The sequence below is a fragment of the Drosophila sechellia genome, chromosome 3R (genome assembly GCF_004382195.2).
Source record: "Drosophila sechellia strain sech25 chromosome 3R, ASM438219v1, whole genome shotgun sequence".
Classification (NCBI taxonomy): domain Eukaryota; kingdom Metazoa; phylum Arthropoda; class Insecta; order Diptera; family Drosophilidae; genus Drosophila; species Drosophila sechellia.
In genome coordinates, this window is record NC_045952.1 from 11,409,228 (window position 1) to 11,419,672 (window position 10,445).

Sequence of the window (10,445 nt, forward strand, 5' to 3'; positions counted from 1 at the left end):
TTTTGGCAGGAAGAGCGGTGGTAAGTGTCGAATTTGGCTGCTGCATGTGTGCAAGGAATTTACGCAATCAACATTAGCATGTTTGTCGAAACAGGAAATGCAATTTATTTGCAGCATAGAAGCGCCAAAATATATTCACTTTAAGCCAAATTTACTCAAAGATTTTTATAATTTATTCATTGTTTTATTTTAGCAATTAAATTAGTTTAACTATTTAAATGCTCATCAAAATAATAATATCAAAAAATATATCAAAGACATTGAAACAATTCCTTTAATTCAGTGGCTTCCCTTTAAATTGTTGTTCTAATTATCCTGTTCTTTGTAGCGATGAAGGAGAACCAGAAGCTAGTGGAAGGTAATGCCCTAAGCTCCATGCGTCGTATTCGCAATCCGCAATTGAATGACAAGCTGATAACAGTTTAGCACAAGTTAATTGCCACGAGCAAACAAACGAGCAACAGTGCTGAGAAAGACAGGGATATATGGATGGATGTTGGGGATATCAGGGAGTAATTCAGTATGAGGGCCAAGGGCTGACGGGGTCAGGGGTCCGGGGTTCAGGTTCCGGGGTCAGGGGGCAGCCACAATCGCATATCCATGCATTAACACATTGGGGGATCAGGTGATGGACGGCGGCCATGATGTTGACATGTGTAAGTAAACTGGGGCGCGCGAATCGATGGCCAAATGCAGAGGCACAGGCAACTCGACACATGCCGCCAGTGGCAACAACAATTGGCAATTGCCGAGCAGCAAGCATCGAGCACCGAGCACCAACTAACAATGTCGAGGAGCGCCGAGCAGCACCAGCTCATTAGATTAATGACGCTGGTAATGGATTAGCGAGCATCGAAGGCGACACCAGGCTACAGGACAAATGCAGGATGTGCCATCGAAGGAGGACACAGGACGCAGGACGAAGGACGATGGGCGTTGGGGCGACAGGCGACTTTGTCGTCGGCGTCACTTTGTCTAAGCTGGCAACCAAACAGCAGTACGTAATTAACGCCATAGGTCGGGTTCGCGATCTGGTTTTGGGTTGACTAAACTGGAATCTGAAACGTGCCAACTCTGCCAGGCACAAATTTAGACACAAAATCAATGAAATAAATGTTTTAAAATGAAAAAAAACTTTTATGTTACATTCTTCCAGTAGTTAAGAACGTCACAATAAATATTTAAGCAAATTTAATTTATTTCTTATCATAGCAAAAACTGCCCATAACTGTTTTTTCACCTTTTACATTTATTTAATTAATTCTTAATATATTTAATGATATTTACACAATAAAGCAACTAGTTAGGTGCTCATCACTGTAACTTGCAAAGTCGCATCTTTAACTAACTGTACCATCACTTCCCGAATTCCAAATCTTTGCATTCCCTCTTGTTTTGCTTCTATTCTGGAAGTCGCAGTCAGTGTCCAAAACCAATTGAAACGTAACACTTGCGTCCGTTTAAGTGTTAACTAATAGTAATTAGTATTTTATTCATTTGTTATGTTTAACTAAATGTGCTTTTAACAAAGTTATCTTATGTATCTTATGTATCTTATGTTAGGAAAAGAACAGAATAGGTAATTCCACGACAACCAATTTATTAAGCATCTTGGAAACTTGTTTTGCCACAAACGCTATAAATTCGAGCACATTGTTATTTATTTCCTTCTTCCTTCTTCTGGGCTGTTTGTTAAACAAATAGAAGATTCGGATTAGTATATTTTCACTCATAAGAGGAATCGGACTGTGATTTTGGACCTCATATATAACTAAAGTGCTTACTATTTTAATCTCATGATGGAAAATTTCTATGAATTTGATAATTATTTATATAATTGACAAATAATATTGAAATACTATATTGCAGAAGAAGAGCAAGAGTATGGACAACTACAAATTCGGCACAGTGGACTATGTAGTGTTGATGGGCGTGACTATATTATCCACGGGAATGGGAATATATTTCGGTGGCTTCAAGTGAGTGTGTTTTTAATTCATTCTGATATATTAAATAAAATTCTTTCCTTTCAAGGAAAAAACATAAAAACAAGAAAAGTGTTTCAGATGACAATAGAAGGACCAACTTTGGATCTGAGAAGATAGACGAGTATCTTATGGGTTCTCGAAATATGAAAGTGATACCAGTGTCCATCAGTCTTATAGGCAGGTAAGCTGATATGCGGATTAAAAACTATTTAAATAATAATTAATATATTTTATTTAGCTTCGTATCAGGCGTTACCATCATAGGGACTCCCTCTGAGATCTACCATTATGGCACCCAGTACTATCTCATCATCGTAGCCATTATTCTTCAAGGAATAGCCTTCTCCTATGTCTACTTGCCCGTGTACTCGGCTCTTCAAATCGGATCTGCATACGAGGTCGGATAAATTACATTCTCCGAAACAATATTTAACCTATTTTGTACTCTATAGTACTTGGGATTGCGATTCAGCTCGAGCATTAGAAGCACGGCATCTTTGATATATGTTTTCAGTATGGTAAGTTATTGTTATGTTATGGGCAACAAACTTTATAAATTTTTAAAAATTGCAGCTTACTTACTTGCCATTTATTGTGTATGTTCCCGCATTATCGCTAAGCCAGGGTAAGATGTATCTATGAAAAAACTTTTAGATTTAATTAATGTGTGATCCACTCTTTAGTTTCTGGTATTAATACCCATCTGATTGGACTGGTAATCATACTCGCTTGCGTTACCTACACATTTTTGGTAAGTATTTGCTTTGACTTGAAAGACACTTAAATGATTTGTATTTCAGGGTGGCCTGAAGGCTGTGGTCCACACGGATGTTTGGCAAGTGGCTGTTTTGTTTCTCTCCCTGGTTGCGGTTGCTGTTCTGGGCATATACTACTCTAATGGCTTGGTAGCTGTTTTCGACGACGCGGAACAGGGTGGACGATTGATGCTGGCCAACACGAATCCATCTCCCTATGTTCGCCATACAGTGTGGAGCGTTCTCATCGGTGGCTTCTCGTTCTGGACCTCCGTTAATGCCGGTGGTCAGCATATGGTGCAGCGATATATGTCACTACCTTCACTGAAGAAATCTAGACAGGCGTCATTCCTCTTCACCATTGGAGTGTCCATCTTCATCGCTCTTTGTTGCTTTATGGGTTTGCTACTTTTCTCGAAATACAAGGACTGCGATCCTCGGAGTGCTGGCATGATTTCGGTGGGTAGATATTTTTAAATTTTCCATGTTCACAAGAAGTATTTTTCAGAATGACGATCAACTTTTGCCCTTGTTTGTGGTTCAAAGTGTTGGCCATATTTATGGAATGCCTGGTCTGTTTATAGCCGGAATATTTGGAGCAGGCCTGAGTTCACTTTCCTCGTGTTTCAATACGGTTTCACTGGTCTTCCTGGAAGATATAGTTCGCGGATTCTTCAAGATGCAGCCTAGCGAGAGGCAGTCCACGATTCTGATTAAGACCTGCATTATCTTCCAGGGAATTTTCGCCTTTCTTCTAGTATTTTTACTACAGCACTTGAGAGGCATTTTGAGTGTCTGCAATTCGATATCCTCGATTACGGCAGGCACTTCCTTTGGAATATTCACATTAGGAATGTTGTTCCCATGGGCAAACACAATAGGCACAGCGGTGGGTGGATTGTCCAGTGTCCTACTGGCTGGATGGATTTCATTTGGATCGCAGATCGCCGCAGCATCGGGTCAACTGAAATCTGAAATGCTTCCCGTTTCCGTGATGGAGTGTGTGGGAAATGTGACTCTACCCGAAGAGCCTTGGGTGGATCAGAATCAAGTGTTTCCTCTGTACCGTCTATCTTACCATTGGGTTAGTCCCATTGGAGTCGTCACAGCAGTTGTGGTGGGAGCATTAGTATCCTTGCTAACTAAGCCCCCGGATATCAAAACTCTTCATGCGGAATTAATATCCCCTGTTATACATAGGTCTGTATATACTATAGTATTTTAAACTTAAGAAAACTTAATTAAATGTATTCTAGATTTCTTCCAAGGGAATGCTTCAGAGGTCGCAATTTAAATGAGAGGACTGAAGAGAGCCTAATACAGCAAATACACGTTCAATGTAATGTGTAATAAGTTCTGTAATTTATTTTAAAGTCCTTAGAGCACTCTTTAAATCCGTTTAAATGTAAACAAAGTAAAGTTTTTAAATGTGGCATACGTTAAGATACATATTTATGTGGCATGAAATTGAGTGCTTAAACTTAAAATGTTATTATCAGCGAATATATTTATCAACTTGGTTTGAAATTCTTGATGAAACTTAATTATACTTTAAGCACACATTTAATTAGGCATTTAATTTAAGCCTTCAGCCGCCTGCTTTCTTCAGACAAGTTGAGCAGACAAGTCAAACATCTGAATCAACCAATTCACTGACCAATTCGCCATGACAATGTTCTTTATAATATCAATAATAAGTTAAGCATCTTTGGCGTTCCGCTCCCCTTTTCGCCGACGTCTGCTGCATTCAAATTAGGCCGCATCTGCAAAGCGGATGGCCAGTGAAACCTTAACAGTTAAATATATAAATACAATTGTATAAAAAGGCCTGTCTGTGTGAACTTAATGCTCTGCTTTTGCTTGTTTTAAAGGCTAATTTGAATAAATGCCAAAAAAGAGAGAAGTCTATAGAAAAGTCGAGACTACTGAATACCCCTTTTCAGTAATAACTAAAAACTAGGAGAACAACCTACTGAATCTTGGGGCTTATTTAATCTATGAATTAAATTTTACAAAAGTACATACATTTTTAATGTGAAATATACTTAAAAATTAACAGCCATTTCACATACAATATACCCCAAAAGGAGCATGTGGAATGACTAAAAGTAACATTTGTAACTTCGTTTTTGCCCCACTTCTTTGCGAACGAGATTTGCATGCTGAGCAGGCCATAAGACCAACAACACGAATTAGCCATGCCATCCACTCATATTTTGCCCAGAATTTATGCCCAACAGGCAATGAGAACTTAAGTGATTTCGGTTGTAAGCTAATTGAGAGCCTTGGCAACTGGCACTGGCTAAATGTCAGAGAATCCGCGTCATTGCACCACTGAGCCACTAGTGAAAATCTGCGGCAGTTCTCACCACCAAATTGACAGCTTCATTTTCCTAAAACCGTTAGTGAATTGATCCGGACTTTAGGCCAAAACGGTTGGACACTTTCCGCCTGAATTTGTCAATCTGTTGGTTGGACGTGCAGTTGCACAGGTCGAAAAACAATTTCAGTTCAAATGAAATTAAATATATTAATAATAATTAAAATAAATATTAATAAATATATTAAGGGTCCTACCAGCAATGAGCAAGAAAAGCAGATAAATGGGTATCTGCTCTCTTAAAATACTTTCTTGCTTAAATTTCTTTTCTGATACCCCTTTTTTCCATTCGAACATTACTATATAAATGTCAGTGCATTTGGGGACGGCAGATGGTGATGGAACGCGTGCCAGCGGCTCAAACACGCTTCTAAGGTCTGAAAAGAACTTGAAAAACGCAACGAACTGAGTGGGCCCTGTGGCCCGGCACATTGCAAATCTTGATTTGCCAATTGGCTTGCAGCTCACGTAGCGGTTGTTTTTTAATCGATGCTAGTTTTTTGTTGCTCCCGCTGTCATATTTTACCCCTGCGAACTGCTCCTGTCGTTGGCCCACGTCCGCTGTCCGTTTTCCGTTTGTCCGGGAACTCCTGTCCGCCGACTAGTGGCGTTTCGCATTCAAAATGTCATGTTGTCAATCGCGTGGACAAGTGTCCGCAGCTTATGTGCCGCTTATGTGCGGTCTGTAGATGAGCATAAATTACGGCTGTCAAGGAGTGCGAAGCGGCGGGGCGCCTTCATTAAATGTGCAACAGTTTTTTTTGCCCATTCATTTATAGCACTCCACTATCCACAATCCATGGCAATCGGCGGGAGCTGGACGACATCGAGTTATTTGTAGCAGGATGTAGGTCGGGATCGACCTTGGGAATCGGAATTGAAAATGAAAACGAAAGCGATGTCAACGACGCTGGGTGTGTCTGCTTCAATTACAAGATAGATAACGGCCAAGTTGAAATCAGGCTTGAACTAATGAATGTTAGCAGCACATCGTTAAATTAATTCAACTTTATCAGCTCATATATTTTGGATCGTTTTCAGTCCTGTTCGGTATACCATGTTAAAAAATATATAAATAAATTTTTGAATAAGGAGCACATTTGTATATTTTCAATGATCTACATATTAAAAAAAATTGCATATCCATGTGCTGCTCTTTAATAACTAGGTCAATAGAAAAAAATAAATAAGAAGCTTGCAATATTGGCAGTTTGCATTTATGTCAACAATAACTGTCTGTTGTTTGCCTTAACAATACTCTAATAAATAAAGCTAGCAGATTTGTCAATTTTCTATATGCAAATGTGCAAGCATTTCCGTTTCAATAAAGTTTGTTTGCATTCCGCAGCGAATTAACAAAAATTCGCACCCATTCCAAGGTTCATTAACCTTTAAAAAACACGTTTTCTAAATTTCACACACTCTTGGTTAATTTTTGTACTCTAACTTAGTAATCCTAGGGTAAATTTTCAGTTCAGTAAAAATTAAAAAATATATTGTTTTCGACAACCTAGATATCAATATGGAAAAAGTATATATCCTTTTTACATACAAATCCAATAATATTATTTTATTAATATATAGAGTGTTTCTGTATTCTTCTACTAAAAAGTTAAGTTCGGTACTAGTTTATTCTATTTATATAACAGTTTATTTATGGCTTCTTCACAGCTTAATCTTAAGAACTAGGCGTGAGAAAAGAAAACAGTTGGGACTCAAAGTATTTGACCGATCTGCGGCTCCTAACTGTAAAACGGGCGTATCTAAACACATGTATCTAGATACGATCCCAACTATGGGGAACTTTCCGGTGAAAAAGAACACCCGAATGTCAAGTTGCCAAATTTAACGCACGTTCGACAAACCGGCACAACAACAAAACAAAAAACCGTCCATGAATTGGCCATAAAAGCTGTGTTATTGCCCATGTACAAACATCTACCCCGAAAAATTCTCACATATAAATTGCTCGAAATTAAGCGAGCCCAGAAAAGAATAGGGGTGAACTGGCCAAATAAAATAAAAAACGAAACAACGCGGAATAAAACCCAAATGCGAAAGTAAATGAATGCATGCCTCGTATGTGCGCGTGCCCCGTTCTGGACTTTCTCTTTTCAAAAGCGTGTAAATAACATTTTTATTATATTTATAACATTTATGTAAAGCACCCACTCCACTGCCACGCCCCCCACCGTGAAGCAGGTGTGACACTTTTTTATTATTTCAGTTTCTGTTTTTTTTTTCCTTTTTTATTTTATATTGTGTTATTTTTTTTTTTTTTTGTGCCGGCGCGCGTTTTACTGACCCACTTATCACGCGGTGCGGCATCAGAATGAAGTGCCAAGGTTTCCTCCTGGCGCGAAAGAGAGGGCCGTATGAAGCCGAAAGAGATGGCATCATATTACATACCCGTCAACTGTGCAAATATTTCCATGCCTGCCAAGAGAATTAAACAATGCCCAGTGATAATGGGATCATTAGCAACTTTAGATAAAAACAATATTTCAGAGGGCATACGCAGAGAAATAAGTATTGAAAAAGAGATATATCTTGATTAATTAGGAAGAATTTCACTGCAATATTTCAATTCCAATTTGATCCCATGCAATCTTTTAACACTAATACCTAACCTTCTTTGTTTCAAGATAAAGATCTTGCATATTAAACATATTTTTCGCTGTGCATGAAGAGAGAGTGAAAGAACAAAAGAATCGAGCCCACATTTCGTAGGCCATGAAATTGTCAGCGAATGTGAAATTTTAAATAAAATGATGAATTTATAGGAGTCGCGGCTGCCGTCAAACGTGCGAGAATTTCAAAAAGCAAATCAACTGGTTTCGATTGTAGCTTCGGTTGCCAAGCGTATATCTTTCAGATACTTCTGTTTCTCTCTTTCGCTCTGGGATGTGTGAACTGCATTTATTTGAAAAAATAAACAGCTAAAAAAGCGCAAGCAATTCATTCAAAAGGGACGAATGACAAACAAACCCATTTGCCCAAGAATTTTTCCAATATTCTTCTTTAATATTGACTTAACCTGAATTTGGGAAGAAAAGAGCTTTTGAAATTAAAATTGCATTGCATTTACATTTCTACATTTACAGGTAATGTAGAACCCAAGGACTTAAGAATGCTGACAAAATACACAGTTCCGGGAAGAAATAAAGAGATGTATCTTTATAAATTTATAAATATTATATGCTTCTAAAAAGATTATTATAAATAAAATTTTAGAATTCTTGGTTTTACCATTTAAGCCTGATTCGTTAATCAGGCAGCAATTTGGGGCAAAAACACATGGAAATCAGATCCGATTCCTTGGCAGCCCCGGCAAAGGATTACACAACTCGCTGTCGAAATGACTTAAGCTGTTTCCTTTGCGGATTTCCCCCCGTTCCAGTGATTTTCCTTCGACGTCCGCTGCTGACCGTCGAGATTGTTTTTGCCTTTGGAAACGAGCTGCTTGAATAGCCGCTGTGCCAACAATAATAATAAACCTCGGGCTGCCGCATTCCCGCCGCCCGCGATGAAATGATAACTTTAACTGGCATTCAAATTGATTCGGAGGATTCTGCGGAAGCACAATTAAATTTCTTGCTGGGCGAAATTAATTATGCGTGCACATTTCAATTAGAGAGCGAGCTACTCAGCAATTAGAAGGTCACTCGTCCCCAAACACAATTAACTTGGTTTTTTGCTCTGCAGCGTAAATCAACTTAAATTGTTAAGGCTTTTAATATCAAGTATACGCAGGGTGTAAAAATACAATTGAAAATGCAAACACAGGGTGCTGTACACATAAAAAAAAGTTTGATAAATATAAAATCTAAAAGTATTCCTTAGTTTGAAAATATATGTAAATATATATAAAGAATAATATTACCATTATTAATTATTTACCAAATAGCACATAACATTTTAAGTTAATTCTGTATCTTAAAGTGTATAGATTCTAGATAAACGACATTTGCATGACGACAGCCACTCCAATGACGAGAACGACGACGATGCCACGGACGCTCTGCAAGATTTATTAGCGCATTTGACTTGATTTAGCTTGTTTATGTTTTTGCTGTGCAAAACTTATGGCCGAGCATTATGGCCACAAAATGGACATCGAAGTTGTAGCCAGAACGACCCGACCCACTGCCATCCTGGCGACTGCCACACGTTGCGTGTGCAAGGTGTTTTCCACTCGCTGCAACACGAACCTCCGCTCGGCTGATGTGCATCATAAATTATTTTGATGTGCGTTTAGTTGCTCCAGCTCCTGCTGCTTTGAATCCTGATCGGTGTTGCCACAAAGTAGCCAAATCAAGATGGCCAAAAAAAATTGTAAATAGCTAGTGATTCTAATTTCATTAGAAGGATTTAAACAAAATTAAAAACACATAATAAGCTTTGTAAATGTAAACAATAAATATTATTATTATAAGTATAGAAGCAAAGCCTTTCAATAATTATATATTTAGTTATCTATAATATAATATATTAATAATATACCACAATAAGCCCTTCTTAAATATCGACAATCAAATTTAGTATATTGCTATGGAATATGGAATGTCCTTCGAAAATAGCCAAGTTAGCAGCACAGTTGCTCTTGAAAAATCTGATTGGTGCCGAGCTGAGATAACTCCAGTGGGTGGCAGATGGGGCAGGTGTTAAATGTCTTGTGCAAAAGTGCTGCACATAAATCGACGACAGATGTGTGTGCCCGAGAGGCGACTTTAAAATGACAATGACTCATTTAAATGATCGGCATTTGTCGGTGGCCCCAAAATGTCCTTTGAATAATGTCCAGCTCCTGCTTTGATTTGATTTGCCGTGCCCGAGTTGTATCCTCTGAAAAAAAAAAAAAAAACAGAAAAACAGGAGCACAAATTAATGAGCATTCAGTGTCAGAGGCGATAACAATGGCTTCCCAAAGTGTCCGCTGTCCGTGGCAGACACAACAAAATAATCCTTTCGTCTTGCATAAAACCATTAAGATCACCTCATGTCGGGTGCTAATGTTCATGTCTTGTAGGTTGTCAGTGGCGAAAACAAAAACTCGGCCGAATGCAGCGTCATTCATCACAACCAAACAAAACTCGAGAGCTCGAGATGGGAAGTTGGAGCTGGGCACTGGTAAAAAAATTATAAATAGAAAAAAGTATATAATGTAAAACTTAATATACAATAGTTTTCTCTAAAAAAGTCAATTAAAATGTGCTCTTTGTTGTTATATATGAGGTTTTAAATGTAAAATGAGATTTTCTCTAAAAAAGTCAATTAAAATGTGCTCTTTGTTGTTATATATGAGGTTTTAAATGTAAAATG

At 38.1% G+C, this 10,445-nt stretch overlaps 1 protein-coding gene across 2 annotated transcripts; it reads left to right on the plus strand.

The window, feature by feature from the left end:
* The first annotated feature begins 1,418 nt into the window (after positions 1 to 1,418).
* LOC6616774 (sodium-coupled monocarboxylate transporter 1) lies at positions 1,419 to 4,270 on the plus strand. Of its 2 annotated transcripts, XM_032722399.1 has the most exons (10): positions 1,420 to 1,579; positions 1,870 to 1,979; positions 2,035 to 2,169; positions 2,227 to 2,386; positions 2,441 to 2,506; positions 2,562 to 2,613; positions 2,672 to 2,739; positions 2,789 to 3,202; positions 3,252 to 3,943; positions 4,000 to 4,270. In XM_032722399.1, the coding sequence occupies exons 2-10, from the start codon at positions 1,885 to 1,887 to the stop codon at positions 4,091 to 4,093; spliced, it is 1,776 nt and encodes a 591-aa protein (XP_032578290.1). In that variant the 5' UTR covers positions 1,420 to 1,579; positions 1,870 to 1,884; the 3' UTR covers positions 4,094 to 4,270. The 2 variants fall into 2 exon arrangements, with proteins under 2 accessions (XP_032578291.1, XP_032578290.1); XM_032722400.1 differs by lacking the exon at positions 4,000 to 4,270 and having other exon boundaries at positions 1,419 to 1,579; positions 3,290 to 3,529.
* Positions 4,271 to 10,445: the final 6,175 nt, after the last annotated feature.

Bases quoted from the DNA above. Each gene is read 5' to 3' on its own strand.
- LOC6616774 (XM_032722399.1), top strand. From the start codon at position 1,885: ATGGACAACTACAAATTCGGCACAGTGGACTATGTAGTGTTGATGGGC. The intron at 2,387-2,440 runs GTCGGATAAATT...TGTACTCTATAG, and splicing joins AAATCGGATCTGCATACGAG to TACTTGGGATTGCGATTCAG. The intron at 3,203-3,251 runs GTGGGTAGATAT...AGTATTTTTCAG, and splicing joins GGAGTGCTGGCATGATTTCG to AATGACGATCAACTTTTGCC.